Source organism: Brienomyrus brachyistius, unplaced genomic scaffold (genome assembly GCF_023856365.1).
Source record: "Brienomyrus brachyistius isolate T26 unplaced genomic scaffold, BBRACH_0.4 scaffold98, whole genome shotgun sequence".
NCBI lineage: Eukaryota > Metazoa > Chordata > Actinopteri > Osteoglossiformes > Mormyridae > Brienomyrus > Brienomyrus brachyistius.
The window spans coordinates 162,890-178,441 of NW_026042373.1; the positions used below are offsets into that span (position 1 = coordinate 162,890).

At 39.5% G+C, this 15,552-nt stretch overlaps 1 protein-coding gene across 3 annotated transcripts; it reads left to right on the plus strand.

Annotated features, from left to right (window-relative positions):
- Positions 1-6,534: 6,534 nt before the first annotated feature.
- Positions 6,535-14,806, plus strand: LOC125727482 (mucin-5AC-like). Of its 3 annotated transcripts, XM_049004245.1 has the most exons (11): positions 6,538-6,633; positions 6,847-6,880; positions 7,020-7,053; positions 7,180-7,200; positions 8,520-8,691; positions 9,133-9,233; positions 10,763-10,934; positions 11,374-11,474; positions 13,004-13,175; positions 13,618-13,718; positions 14,448-14,806. In XM_049004245.1, exons 1-11 carry the CDS (start codon positions 6,593-6,595, stop codon positions 14,450-14,452), a joined length of 954 nt encoding a protein of 317 aa, XP_048860202.1. In that variant the 5' UTR covers positions 6,538-6,592; the 3' UTR covers positions 14,453-14,806. The 3 variants fall into 3 exon arrangements, with proteins under 3 accessions (XP_048860204.1, XP_048860203.1, XP_048860202.1); XM_049004247.1 differs by lacking the exons at positions 9,133-9,233; positions 10,763-10,934 and having other exon boundaries at positions 6,535-6,633; XM_049004246.1 differs by lacking the exons at positions 10,763-10,934; positions 11,374-11,474 and having other exon boundaries at positions 6,536-6,633.
- The last annotated feature ends 746 nt before the right edge of the window (positions 14,807-15,552 follow it).

Consider the following 15,552-nt stretch of genomic DNA (forward strand, 5'->3'; position numbering starts at 1 on the left):
CAAGAGGCTGCGTTCAATTTAAAGAGAAGTAATGTCATAATGGTATGAAAAATTAAGTACCGTAAGTTTACTACTTTCAAACATTTAGCTTATTATGACCCAAACCACTATCTTTAATTTAAGATTAGTCTGTTTATAAAAGCCGATCATTATAAACATGTAAACACCTACCAATGTAAAAAAAAACTTTTCTGATTTCTTACTTAAATAAACGTCAGGAAAGTTTGTGGTGGTTTTGCATCAGCATAGAGTAGATCAGATTAGATTATAGGACTCGGTACAGGACGGCTTTGTGTATTAAGATGTCTTAAGTGATAAGGAACTGTACACCTGATGCAGATGGTCTGGCAAAAACCAGTTTCGTGGTCAGACATTAGCACAGATAATGTATGAATACCATGAAATTAAACAAACAGCCGTCGTCTTGCGGTTTCATGCACGTTCTCCAATTTTCCCCTCAGTCCACAAATGTGAATTGGAGTTGCCAGATTGCCCATCATATGTGTGAATGGTGTGTGTCCTGCAGTGGGTAATCTGGTTTCCAGGATAGGCTCCCAACCCCCATGACCCTGTGTAGGACAAACGGTACAGAAAATGAATGAATAATTTCTAAACAGAATATATAAAGACAGCTAAACTTTACTTAATGGTATTACAACAGGACTGTATATGTGATTAATCACCAAGGTGTGCAATTATTTATCATTTAAAAAAAGAATAGACAGCCTTTTTACAACACGGTGCTCAACATCCGGGACAAAGTCGTCTAGAGGAATGACTGGCTTTGGAGGTGGCAGGTAGACATGTTAGCCCTAATTATCACTCATGGGTTTGACTCTCCATAGATCAGTCATTTTCTGATTTTATTTCGGTAACAAAAGAAGAGGTAACACTTTGCATAATACGGTTTTATTACTCAACATCTCCGCACAGACAGGTTTCTGTGTAATAATGCCCCCTTCAGCGTGCTACTGACAATCTGCACTTCCAATTTTCTAGAGGAGACACACCTGCTGGACACCCAATGGTAACACAATAAGCGTCAGGCAGGGCATCACCAGGCTGCACCCCTGATAAGCGCTGGTATGCTAGATGACCGTAATAGCCTACAAAGCATAACATACCAGTGAATATACAAGGAAATGGCTTAGAGTTACTGACAGCACAATTACCAGGAAGTTACTGTATTTTGATTTACAATAAACTACTGTAATTGAACTGTGATTCAATTACAGTATATAGGACAATACTGTATTACTACGAAACAGAATCGCACTGTATTTTTGCTGTATTTTGTAATTTGGTCTCTATCCACTGTGTTTTATTGTGTTGTACTGTAATATCTCCAGTTGTATTAATGTTGATATATTGCTGCTAAAAAAATATTCTCCATAAAAATGTTCTGTTTAAATCTAGAGGAATTATTCTCCCTCCTGCAGAAAACCATTCTGTAGAAACTTTTTGCTGCTGTCTGAGCGGGACACCATTGATTGTCTTAGTGTAGAGTATTACATTAAACTTAATCTTTCCCCTTCAGAAAATAAATTGCTAGGTGAGTTAATGTCTGATGATATTGTCATAAAGCCCACCGATAAAGGGGGGGTCCATTCAGATTCTTTCTGTTCTTTCTGTCTGTTATGAGGAATTACCTGGTTCTTCAGACATCATGGATGATTGAAGATACTGACCTAGATACTGACACACACACACACACACACACACACACACACACACACACACACACACACACACATATATGCATTATCGCACTCATGTACCCTCGTATTCATACACGCGTTCCTATGTTATGCATACATAGGCCTGTGTATGTATGTATGTGCGTGTGTGTGTGCGCATGTATGTACGTAGATGACTCTGTATGTATATGCATGACAGCAGGTACTTTTTTTCTCGTAGCTTTACAAGTATTTTTTCCGCAAATTTGTGACTTTTCTGATTTCTTATTCAAATAAACGTCAGGAAAGTTTGTGGTGGTTTTGCATCAGCATAGAGTAGTAGCTTAACGCTTTTTGATTAGATCAGATTAGATTATAGGACTCGTGCAATAAACACACCTGCTGGGGACCTTCTTTTGTTTTTGTTTGCTTTGTGTATTAAGATGTCTTAAGTGATAAGGAACTGTACACCTGATGCAGATGGTCTGGCAAAAACCAGTTTCGTGGTCAGACATTAGCACAGATAATGTATGAATACCATGAAATTAAACAAACAGCCGTCGTCTTGCGGTTTCATGCACGTTCTCCAATTTTCCCCTCAGTCCACAAATGTGAATTGGAGTTGCCAGATTGCCCATCATATGTGTGAATGGTGTGTGTCCTGCAGTGGGTAATCTGGTTTCCAGGATAGGCTCCCAACCCCCATGACCCTGTGTAGGACAAACGGTACAGAAAATGAATGAATAATTTCTAAACAGAATATATAAAGACAGCTAAACTTTACTTAATGGTATTACAACAGGACTGTATATGTGATTAATCACCAAGGTGTGCAATTATTTATCATTTAAAAAAAGAATAGACAGCATTTTTAGGGGCGGCATGGTGGTGCAGTGGTTAGCACTGTCGCCTTACACCTCTGGGACCCGGGTTTGAGTCTCCGCCTGGGTCACATGTGTGCGGAGTTTGCATGTTCTCCCCATGTCGTCGTGGGGTTTCCTCCGGGTACTCCGGTTTCCCCCCACAGTCCAAAAAAAAAAAAAAACATGCTGAGGCTAATTGGAGTTGCTGAATTGCCCATAGGTGTGCATGCGTGAGTGAATGGTGTGTGGGTGTGCCCTGCGATGGGCTGGCCCCCCATCCTGGGTTGTTCCCTGCCTCGTGCCCATTGATTCCGGGATAGGCTCCAGACCCCCCGCGACCCAATAGGATAAGCGGTTTGGAAAATGGATGGATGGATAGACAGCATTTTTACAGCACGGTGCTCAACATCCGGGACAAAGTCGCCTAGAGGAATGACTGGCTTTGGAGGTGGCAGGTAGACATGTTAGCCCTAATTATCACTCATGGGTTTGACTCTCCATAGATCAGTCATTTTCTGATTTTATTTCGGTAACAAAAGAAGAGGTCACACTTTGCATAATACGGTTTTATTACTCAACGTCTCCGCACAGACAGGCTTCTGTGTAATAATGCCCCCTTCAGCGTGCTACTGACAATCTGCACTTCCAATTTTCTAGAGGAGACACACCTGCTGGACACCCAATGGTAACACAATAAGCGTCAGGCAGGGCATCACCAGGCTGCACCCCTGATAAGCGCTGGTATGCTAGATGACCGTAATAGCCTACAAAGCATAACATACCAGTGAATATACAAGGAAATGGCTTAGAGTTACTGACAGCACAATTACCAGGAAGTTACTGTATTTTGATTTACAATAAACTACTGTAATTGAACTGTGATTCAATTACAGTATATAGGACAATACTGTATTACTACGAAACAGAATCGCACTGTATTTTTGCTGTATTTTGTAATTTGGTCTCTATCCACTGTGTTTTATTGTGTTGTACTGTAATATCTCCAGTTGTATTAATGTTGATATATTGCTGCTAAAAAAATATTCTCCATAAAAATGTTCTGTTTAAATCTAGAGGAATTATTCTCCCTCCTGCAGAAAACCATTCTGTAGAAACTTTTTGCTGCTGTCTGAGCGGGACACCATTGATTGTCTTAGTGTAGAGTATTACATTAAACTTAATCTTTCCCCTTCAGAAAATAAATTGCTAGGTGAGTTAATGTCTGATGATATTGTCATAAAGCCCACCGATAAAGGGGGGGTCCATTCAGATTCTTTCTGTTCTTTCTGTCTGTTATGAGGAATTACCTGGTTCTTCAGACATCATGGATGATTGAAGATACTGACCTAGATACTGACACACACACACACACACACACACACACACACACACACACACACACACACACATATATGCATTATCGCACTCATGTACCCTCGTATTCATACACGCGTTCCTATGTTATGCATACATAGGCCTGTGTATGTATGTATGTGCGTGTGTGTGTGCGCATGTATGTACGTAGATGACTCTGTATGTATATGCATGACAGCAGGTACTTTTTTTCTCGTAGCTTTACAAGTATTTTTTCCGCAAATTTGTGACTTTTCTGATTTCTTATTCAAATAAACGTCAGGAAAGTTTGTGGTGGTTTTGCATCAGCATAGAGTAGTAGCTTAACGCTTTTTGATTAGATCAGATTAGATTATAGGACTCGTGCAATAAACACACCTGCTGGGGACCTTCTTTTGTTTTTATTTGCTTTGTGTATTAAGATGGCCAAAAAAGGCGCATTTTGGCTGGACCTACATCGGCATTTTACTCCATTTAAGTTGGTCACTGAGCTCTCAGCACTGCAAAGCAAAACAGTCAAATAGGGGACCTTTGTGTTGGGTATTTTTCCCCTTAATATACGCTGAAAACCGACCAGTCTCTGAACACAAAACACGGACAGCTGTGATGACTTTTTACTTGCTGCAAGGGAAGTCTGGTCCTGACTTCGAGGTGTCGGCCTCTCAGCCTGACACAGCCAACTTCGAAAGAGGAACTCCCCTCGCAGTATCTTTTATTGAGGTACACAAACAGGATATGCAAATTACATTCAACATTGTTTATCACCATGTATAAGGGTGGAAATATTCAAGCGACAGTTCTTAAGAAGTGTTATGGCTAAATTAAGATCAAGCTGCTACAGGGTGTCGTTTCCAAGAATGGCATCTAGCAAAATGACAATAATAAAAGTACATATTTCTCTAACACTTTGCATAGACTAACAAAGGAGAACTGATCTTTGTTTCCTGTTTTTGGCAAGGAAACTTCGCAAATATGAGCAGATGGAATTTCAAGTTAGCAAGACGTAAACAACCAAGGATGGCTTTAGGGTGCGTGCTGTTCCTCGACTTAAGTGATAAGGAACTGTACACCTGATGCAGATGGTCTGGCAAAAACCAGTTTCGCAGTCAGGCATCAGCATGTATGAATACCATGAAATTAAACAAACAGCCGTCGTCTTGCGGTTTCATGCACATTCTCTAGTTTTCCCCTCAGTCCACAAATGTGAATTGGAGTTGCCAGATTGCCCATCATATGTGTGAATGGTGTGTGTGTCCTGCAGTGGGTAAGCTGGTTTCCAGGATAGGCTCCCAACCCCCATGACCCTGCGTAGGACAAACGGTACAGAAAATGAATGAATAATTTCTAAACAGAATATATAAAGACAGCTAAAATTTACTTAATGGTATTACAACAGGACTGTATATGTGATTAATCACCAAGGTGTGCAATTATTTATCATTTAAAAAAAGAATAGACAGCATTTTTACAGCACGGTGCTCAACATCCGGGACAAAGTCGCCTAGAGGAATGACTGGCTTTGGAGGTGGCAGGTAGACATGTTAGCCCTAATTATCACTCATGGGTTTGACTCTCCATAGATCAGTCATTTTCTGATTTTATTTCGGTAACAAAAGAAGAGGTCACACTTTGCATAATACGGTTTTATTACTCAACGTCTCCGCACAGACAGGCTTCTGTGTAATAATGCCCCCTTCAGCGTGCTACTGACAATCTGCACTTCCAATTTTCTAGAGGAGACACACCTGCTGGACACCCAATGGTAACACAATAAGCGTCAGGCAGGGCATCACCAGGCTGCACCTCTGATAAGTGCTGGTATGCTAGATGACCGTAATAGCCTACAAAGCATAACATACCAGTGAATATACAAGGAAATGGCTTAGAGTTACTGACAGCACAATTACCAGGAAGTTACTGTATTTTGATTTACAATAAACTACTGTAATTGAACTGTGATGCAGTTACAGTCTATAGGACTGTATTACTACGAAACTGAATTTTACTGTATTTTTACTGTATTTTGTAATTTGGTCTCTACTGTGTTTTATTGTGTTGTACTATAATATCTCCAGTTGAATTCATTTTGATATATTGCTGCTAAAAAAATAAACTTTTGTTGTTTGGAGAGTGGGGTGGCATGGTGGTGCCGTGGTTAGCACTATTGCCTCACACCTCTGGGACCCGGGTTCGAGTCTCTGCCTGGGTCACATGTGTGTGGAGTTTGCATGTTCTCCCCATGTTGTCGTGGGGTTTCCTCTGGGTACTCCGGTTTCCCCCCACAGGCCAAAAACATGCTGAGACTAATTGGACATGCTAAATTGCCCATAGGTGTGCATGCGTGAGTGAATGGTGTGTGAGTGTGCCCTGCGATGGGCTGGCGCCCCATCCTGGGTTGTTCCCTGCCTCGTGCCCATTGCTTCCGGGATAGGCTCCAGACCCCCCGCGACCCAGTAGGATAAGCGGTTTGGAAAATGGATGGATGTTTGGAGAGCATCTAGTTCAGAATCAGAAAATGTTCATTATCCCTGGGAAAATGTTTTTATTTCCTTTGGGATCAATAAAGTACCAGTCTAATTTATCTAAGCTGGTTACATTATGAGTTTGTAACGCCAGCATGGCCTCCTAATGGGCATTTACACCTGCATTCCTGAGTCTCCTCCTCTTTGTCCTGGTATTTAAAGGACGAAATTCCCTTTTATGAGAACAGACAGACTTCTGCAGATATTGTTTTTCCACATGTAAGTATTGGTGAAATATTGTAATATTTTCTAAAATATAAAATATATTTGATGGATTTTAAATAATTGTCAAATAATTGTACACCAAAAACAGTTCAGTAAGCCTCCATAAAGTGTCAAAAATAAATTGAATAAATTGTGATACGATATGAAATGTTGATGAAAACTGTAAATGGGTGGATTTTATGTAACTTTAAAATATTCATTTTTCAGTCATTGCTCCTGTAATTCTGCTAAGATGATCAAGGTAATATACATACTATTTTATAAGAACAACATTTTTTAATTTATGTAGGCTTATGTACTCATGGTATTACTCAGCATATAAAAAGCATGAGCAACCTGTATGATAAAGCCCTTTATAATAAAAAACATTTTCTCTCTAGGTTATATTGGCTGTGTGGACCATCTTGATGACAAGTAAATTTGTCTGATTGTTCTGAATATTTTTGAGAGTTTGATTTGCCAAACCACATGTCTTTGAAGTAATCTTATATATTTGTTTGCTGTGTAATGTCTAACATATGCTTTTTCAAATCATTTTAGAGGAATGCAGGTGTGCAAACAGTGAGTACGATTTCCATATACTTAACCAAGCTAGTAATAATTCATGCCTGAAATGAGTGAACTGTATAGGCTCAGGGACGGATTATGGGTTGTTTGGGCCCCTGGGCAAAACCTTTGCGAGGGCCCCCCCCCCCACCACCACCACCACCACCACAATTCAAGGGCCCTTGGCAGCCAAACACCCTCCCTATAGGGTCAGGGGCCCTTGTAGGCAGAGGATCAAAGAATGTAGGCCCTCTAAAATAGACAAACAAAAATATATTGTTGATAAGCGTTGCAAATTGTTTTGGGCTAGGGGCCCCACGGGCCCCCTGCACCCCAAGGGCCCCTGGGCAGCGGCCCCGCTGGCCCGGTCCGTAATCCGTCCCTGTATAGGCTAAATGACTAAGTAACTGTACAGTACTTTTACACTGATGTAACAACCTCTCACGTGGTGGGCTGTGTAGAGACCGCAGAAAATATGCCACAAACAGCTCTGGAAAAACTCAAGAGACCACAGAAAAATTTTAAGTTTCACTAATTTCTCAATATATCTGTGTAAAATATACAGTTTTTTTGCAAACTCCAGCCAGGCTCTTCTCTGCCTCTCATTCATGAAGGGCTTCTGCATTCGTGGAGTCTGTTATGGACTGTCAGCAGTGCACTTCACAACACGTTATGTTTCCCATTCTTTTGGAAGATCACCTGATGTCACCCTCCAGTTCATGAGGCGCTGTTGCATGAGTTGACAGTCTCTCTGGTATTAGACAGCCGCTTCAGCCCTCTGCCTGGCTGGCCTTTGGCTGTTACCAGCTTCTCCTGCTTCACATTGTTCTTATTTGCTGTTGTCTCAGAAAGTTTGACCCTGGAAGCTGCCTGTTGCTCAACAAGAGTATAAACATGTAAATCTTTTAAAAATATGGAATGGTCTTTTCCAGAGCTGTATGTAAATTCTTTATGAATTATTATTATTTACAAATTTGGTTATAAGGTGCAAGTAACACTATATGCTATCACTCAGTAAAAGTAAAGACAATGATCATGCCAATTCCACCAAGGGAGGTGGCTTAACAGTCTGTGACAGATGGACAGCGACTCTCACAATGGGCTCCTACAGTATAGCAATCGCGGGATTCCTATAGTAGTAAATTGGAAAACTGAAACCTGGAAGCTGCTGACCTTTGTAACAATATTAAGCTTTGACACAGTTATTCAGAAAAATTACTTACTTGGAATGCTGGAAATGAGCAAAAAGGTACAATTAATTCATCACAGTGTCTGGACATAAGGAAGACATCATGTCTGCCCGATTAAAGCTCTCACTTTCCTCTGCTGATCAGTATGTTGGACTCAGTGGTTTGACCGGGATGATCCCAGTGGAGTAGGAGACTTTGAAACTCTTCAGAATCTTCGCCAAGAAAACCCAGGAAAGATCTGCGATGCCCCAATTGCGATTCAAGCCACTACTCTGTCCGGGACCCCTGCCTCTCAGACAGGGCAAACTTTCCACAAGTAAGACATTTATTTCTCTACATTCAAAGATGCACGTCCATGACCTGTCAGTATTTCATACAGCAGAGTTTCTGTTACGAATCATGGTCTTTGCTTGGGTCAACGGGAAAGGAGATTCAGAAAAGAGACGTATTTCTAATAGGCTTTCATTGCTAAAACATTTTTTTCTGAGTGTGTTAACACTTAAATAGTATTCTTTGTTTATTTGGATGTCACCAAAATATAAAAATGCATTTATTTTTCTAGCTAAAAGAAAAAAAAATACTAAGTAAACATTATGTTGTTGTAGGAGTAATTAGAATCTTATTGATGCACTTAAAATTTGTGGTATGATCGTGTGACAGGACATCGTTAAGTAGATGAAACATCCAATTAGCCTGGCCGGATTATAATGTGATCTAAAACAAGCCTTTTAATGAGTCTTTGTATTCCGACTTCCAGCTATGATACTACTGTTGGCTTTGCTTGTGTGAACAGTGAAAACAAGCAAATGTGTCTGGATTACCAAGTTCGCTTTCAATGTCCTCCATCGTTTTGTTCAGGTAAATCAGCACCCACCTCTCTACAGTGTGTCTAAATGCACATTCACATGTTGACACGCATGTTAAAGCCAGCATTCACACCCACAACTATATTCTTGCCTTTATTATAGAATAAAAATTGTCATTTTCTTTAAATTCAATCTACACTGTCCCCTGCCATCCACAAACTGTGACTGGTTTGTAACTGGCCTTATTGGGAGTTTTGTAGTAGAGAAATGAAGATGGAAAAATGTTTATTTTTAAATTAGATATTTTTCTTTCCTACTGTACAGAATCTATCTATTCATTCTTTCCCATAAAATACTTATCTAGTTAGGGTCTTTGTTATCCACATACTAATGTAGGAGACATCAGCAAGCAAAGACATATCTTGCAGAGGATGCCAGGCCAGTTCAGGGCCCTCATACTCACACACAAACTCAAGGCCGGAGCTGTGTTCAGTTTCTTAGACCTGGAGCTGTGTTCAGTTTCATAGACCTGGAGCTGTGTTCAGTTTTTTAGACCTGGAGCTGTGTTCAGTTTCTTAGACCTGGAGCTGTGTTCAGTTTCTTAGACCTGGAGCTGTGTTCAGTCTCTTAGAGCTTAGGTCTAAGGTGTGAGGCCATGCAACTCATTCTTATTTGCTTGAATGCACCTTAAAGAGACTATTATTGCAGTGAGGTTTGCATGTCATTTTGTTGTATTTTACCCAGTTTTCTTCATTTTTGAGATGCTTGTTACATTCCGTCCCTGTCCATTGAATAACACATACCTCCAAAATCCCAATAGGGTCTATTGCAGGAAAATGAAAAAACACATTTCTTCTGAAGTAAACCTACAACAAAGTCATGAAACACCCTTAGCATCACAAACAGAAACCAATCTGTACACAGGTATTAGTGATTAGCAGTTTGCAAGCCTACAGACTATTTACAAGGTAATAAACTCTTACATGTAAATGTCTGTGCAGACTTGTGTCAAATTGAAAATCTCACTCCAGCCAGCTGACCAAAGTGGTCAACCGTGAGCTAGGCAGCGTTTTCTGAAATGTCAACACTTTCAGTCTGAGTGTTTCATTTTCATAATCTGTACTGTCTGGGTTCGGCTGGCACCAAATACTTGTGTCAGGATCTGGGACACCAAACTTGGAATTGGATCGAATTGGATTGAAGAGAAATCCCTACTTCTTACTCTGAAAAGTGCTGAGGCACGGGCTGTCAATTAAACTGTGTATTGCAACAGCTGACTCCCTATATGGTAGCTAATCGATGAACAGATGAATGGAAATAGTAATTGGATGTTGAGTTACGATATTGATTACAAATTAGAATGAGTCCATGGGATTCCTATAGTAGTAAATTGGAAAACTGAAATCTGTAAGTTGCTGACCTTTGTAACAATATTAAGCTTTGACACAGTTATTCAGAAAAATTACTTACTTGGAATGCTGGAAATCAGCAAAAAAGTAAAATGAATTCATCACAGTGTCTGGACATAAGGAAGACATCATATCTGCCCGATTAAAGCTCTCACTTTCCTCTGCTGATCAGTATGTTGGACTCAGTGGTTTGACCGGGATGATCCCAGTGGAGTAGGAGACTTTGAAACTCTTCAGAATCTTCGCCAAGAAAACCCAGGAAAGATCTGCGATGTCCCAATTGCGATTCAAGCCACTACTCTGTCCGGGACCCCTGCCTCTCAGACAGGGCAAACTTTCCACAAGTAAGACATTTATTTCTCTAGATTCAAAGATGCACGTCCATGACTTGTCAGTATTTCATACAGCAGAGTTTCTGTTAGGATTCGTGGTCTTCAGTTGGGTCAACGGGAAAGGAGATTCAGAAAAGAGACGTATTTCTAATAGGCTTTCATTGCTAAAACATTTTTTCCTGAGTGTGTTAACACTTAAATAGTATTCTTTGTTTATTTGTATGTCACCAAAATATAAAAATGCATTTATTTTCTAGCTAAAAGAAAAAAAATACTAAGTAAACATTATGTTGTTGTAGGAGTAATTAGAATCTTATTGATGCACTTAAAATTTGTGGTATGATCGTGTGACAGGACATCGTTAAGTAGATGAAACATCCAATTAGCCTGGCCGGAATATAATGTGATCTAAAACAAGCCTTTTAATGAGTCTTTGTATTCCGACTTCCAGCTATGATACTACTGTTGGCTTTGCTTGTGTGAACAGTGAAAACAAGCAAATGTGTCTGGATTACCAAGTTCGCTTTCAATGTCCTCCATCGTTTTGTTCAGGTAAATCAGCACCCATCTCTCTACAGTGTGTCTAAATGCACATTCACATGTTGACACGCATGTTAAAGCCAGCATTCACACCCACAACTATATTCTTGCCTTTATTATAGAATAAAAATGGTCATTTTCTTTAAATTCAATCTACACTGTCCCCTGCCATCCACAAACTGTGACTGGTTTGTAACTGGCCTTATTGGGAGTTTTGTAGTAGAGAAATGAAGATGGAAAAATGTTTATTTTTAAATTAGATATTTTTCTTTCCTACTGTACAGAATCTATCTATTCATTCTTTCCCATAAAATACTTATCTAGTTAGGGTCTTTGTTATCCACATACTAATGTAGGAGACATCAGCAAGCAAAGACATATCTTGCAGAGGATGCCAGGCCAGTTCAGGGCCCTCATACTCACACACAAAGTTAAGGCCGGAGCTGTGTTCAGTTTCATAGACCTGGAGCTGTGTTCAGTTTCATAGACCTGGAGCTGTGTTCAGTTTCTTAGATCTGGAGCTGTGTTCAGTTTCTTAGACCTGGAGCTGTGTTCAGTTTCTTAGACCTGGAGCTGTGTTCAGTCTCTTAGAGCTTAGGTCTAAGGTGTGAGGCCATGCAACTCATTCTTATTTGCTTGGATGCACCTTAAAGAGACTATTATTGCAGTGAGGTTTGCATGTCATTTTGTTGTATTTTACCCAGTTTTCTTCATTTTTGAGATGCTTGTTACATTCCGTCCCTGTCCATTGAATAACACATACCTCCAAAATCCCAATAGGGTCTATTGCAGGAAAATGAAAAAACACATTTCCTCTGAAGTAAACCTACAACAAAGTCATGAAACACCCTTAGCATCACAAACAGAAACCAATCTGTACACAGGTATTAGTGATTAGCAGTTTGCAAGCCTACAGACTATTTACAAGGTAATAAACTCTTACATGTAAATGTCTGTGCAGACTTGTGTCAAATTGAAAATCTCACTCCAGCCAGCTGACCAAAGTGGTCAACCGTGAGCTAGGCAGCGTTTTCTGAAATGTCAACACTTTCAGTCTGAGTGTTTCATTTTCATAATCTGTACTGTCTGGGTTCGGCTGGCACCAAATACTTGTGTCAGGATCTGGGACACCAAACTTGGAATTGGATCGAATTGGATTGAAGAGAAATCCCTACTTCTTACTCTGAAAAGTGCTGAGGCACGGGCTGTCAATTAAACTGTGTATTGCAACAGCTGACTCCCTATATGGTAGCTAATCGATGAACAGATGAATGGAAATAGTAATTGGATGTTGAGTTACGATATTGATTACAAATTAGAATGAGTCCATGGGATTCCTATAGTAGTAAATTGGAAAACTGAAATCTGTAAGTTGCTGACCTTTGTAACAATATTAAGCTTTGACACAGTTATTCAGAAAAATTACTTACTTGGAATGCTGGAAATCAGCAAAAAAGTAAAATGAATTCATCACAGTGTCTGGACATAAGGAAGACATCAAGTCTGCCCGATTAAAGCTCTCACTTTCCTCTGCTGATCAGTATGTTGGACTCAGTGGTTTGACCGGGATGATCCCAGTGGAGTAGGAGACTTTGAAACTCTTCAGAATCTTCGCCAAGAAAACCCAGGAAAGATCTGCGATGCCCCAATTGCGATTCAAGCCACTACTCTGTCCGGGACCCCTGCCTCTCAGACAGGGCAAACCTTCCACAAGTAAGACATTTATTTCTCTACATTCAAAGATGCACGTCCATGACTTGTCAGTATTTCATACAGCAGAGTTTCTGTTACGAATCATGGTCTTCGCTTGGGTCAACAGGAAAGGAGATTCAGAGAAGAGACGTATTTCTAATAGGCTTTCATTGCTAAAACATTTTTTCCTGAGTGTGTTAACACTTAAATAGTATTCTTTGTTTATTTGGATGTCACCAAAAATGTAAAAATGCATTTATTTTTCTAGCTAAAAGAAAAAAAAATACTAAGTAAACATTATGTTGTTATAGGAGTAATTAGAATCTTATTGATGCACTTAAAATCTGTGGTATGATCGTGTGACAGGACATCGTTAAGTAGATGAAACATCCAATTAGCCTGGCCGGAATATAATGTGATCTAAAACAAGCCTTTTAATGAGTCTTTGTATTCCGACTTCCAGCTATGATACTACTGTTGGCTTTGCTTGTGTGAACAGTGAAAACAAGCAAATGTGTCTGGATTACCAAGTTCGCTTTCAATGTCCTCCTTCATTTTGTCCAGGTAAATCAGCACCCACCTCTCTTTCTTTACACTCATTGACATTTTCCCAAGTTAAGAAAGTCTGTCATTTTTATTTACGCCAGAATGTTAAATTAGCATTACATTATCATTACATATTTGCTAGCACTTTAATATCCAAGGTCCTCTCCAAAGCTGTTATCAAAATTTACTTTGAATTTTATCTAGCATTTTCTTAGAAAGTATAAGAAATATTAACAAGATCAGTAAAATTAATATAAATAGTATTTGATAAAATTCTTATTTAACCAATAATCATTCATTAATAATATGGCAGCTACTTAAAATTACTTATCAGAATATCACTGCATAAATCTCAGGAGTTCGTAACACATGCATTGTGGTCTATAAGTATCTGGACAGAGACAGAGAATCAGCTCTGCACCTTCTATCCGCTTAATTGTGCATGAATTGGTCATGTTATAACACACACAAGTCCAGGGAACAGCTAAGCAGATGATCACTCTAACAATATAGAAGCTGACAGTCTGCACTTGGCACAGCCTGTTTCATTCCAAATCCATTCATTCTGAGGATACGATAAGTCAAAATTACTTATAAAAAAGTGTCTCTGTCCATTTATGGACCTCACTGCATAGGACATGCTGTGCTCTGTGGTCACACTAAACACTGTGTAACAGTCTCATGTGTAGACTTCTGTGTGCTTGCCTCAGAACATTGTATAAATTAAAATTATTTTTCTCCTTACAGCATAAAATCAGGTTAAGTCCAACTGTAGACCAGCGGATGGAGATTTGAAGGATTGAGGGCAACGTCTCTGTTGTGTTTTCATTTTTATTCTGTTTCATCTTTAATGCCTTATTGTTTCAGAAAATTTCATGTAATGCTTTGGAAATGATTCAGTGTGAAACATAGAAAAAACTTAATTCTAAATCTAGGGTTTGTGGGCTTAAATGTTCAGACATTTTCAAACTATTTTTGATGCTTATTGTTACAGATGTCAGACTGTAAGGACTGACCTCATATACCAGTTTCTTCAAATCAAGGAATTTCATTTATATTTAGCGTATACTTCATAATGTGATCCAAATAAAAACAGTCATGAATTACATGTTTCTTGATTTTTTTGTACATATAAAGAATTCAAGATAAGGTATCAGGAAAAAAAGTCTAATAAACCTACCTCAAATTTTAAATAAATCTTACGGATTATTTATACTTGATGGCTATTTTACTGGAACAGTTTTGCTTTCTGAACCTCATGGTTAAAATAGCTTTATAATCCTGTGACATTTCTATTGACAACTGTATCACAGCTAGAGAAACGTTATAATAAACAGCCAAAATTAATTACTGACAGGCTGAACACATCTACGGAGCCCCTTAAGTGTAGTAATTCATGCTCTCCGATTAATGATCGAAAACATCTCACACGACCCAGTGGTTTCCCGGAAACAAAGGATGTCAGACTCCAGTCCCAGAGCGCTGATCCGAGCCCTGCGCAGCTTCATTCTTTCCCTGTTGTACCGCAAATGCTTCGGCCCAAGAGCTGTGTGATAATTGGCACTAGGAGTTTCATCAGGCGTGTTAAATGAGGCCCGAAAATGCGTGGGGGCTTCTGTCCCCCAGGACCGGAGTTGGACACCATAAATCAACTCGAGCGTAAGAATTATTCCTTGGAGAGCATGTAGCCTATTACTAATTCGAGCGCACATATTGCTAGCTTGAGAGCACGAATAACTGACTCAAGTGGGCAAATTATTACTAGATAATATTTTTCTCCGCCATACCACGTAAGGAGCTCTGTAAACTTCACTATGTTTTGAGTATAATTTCTCGACAGCAGGTGGCGATG

What these genes read in the sequence shown, in the direction of transcription:
- LOC125727482 (XM_049004245.1), top strand. Translation starts at nt 6,593, where the DNA reads ATGAGAACAGACAGACTTCTGCAGATATTGTTTTTCCACAT. An exon ending in CAGATATTGTTTTTCCACAT is followed by an intron (nt 6,634 to 6,846) that starts GTAAGTATTGGT and finishes TTCATTTTTCAG; the next exon opens with TCATTGCTCCTGTAATTCTG. An exon ending in ATTCTGCTAAGATGATCAAG is followed by an intron (nt 6,881 to 7,019) that starts GTAATATACATA and finishes TTTTCTCTCTAG; the next exon opens with GTTATATTGGCTGTGTGGAC.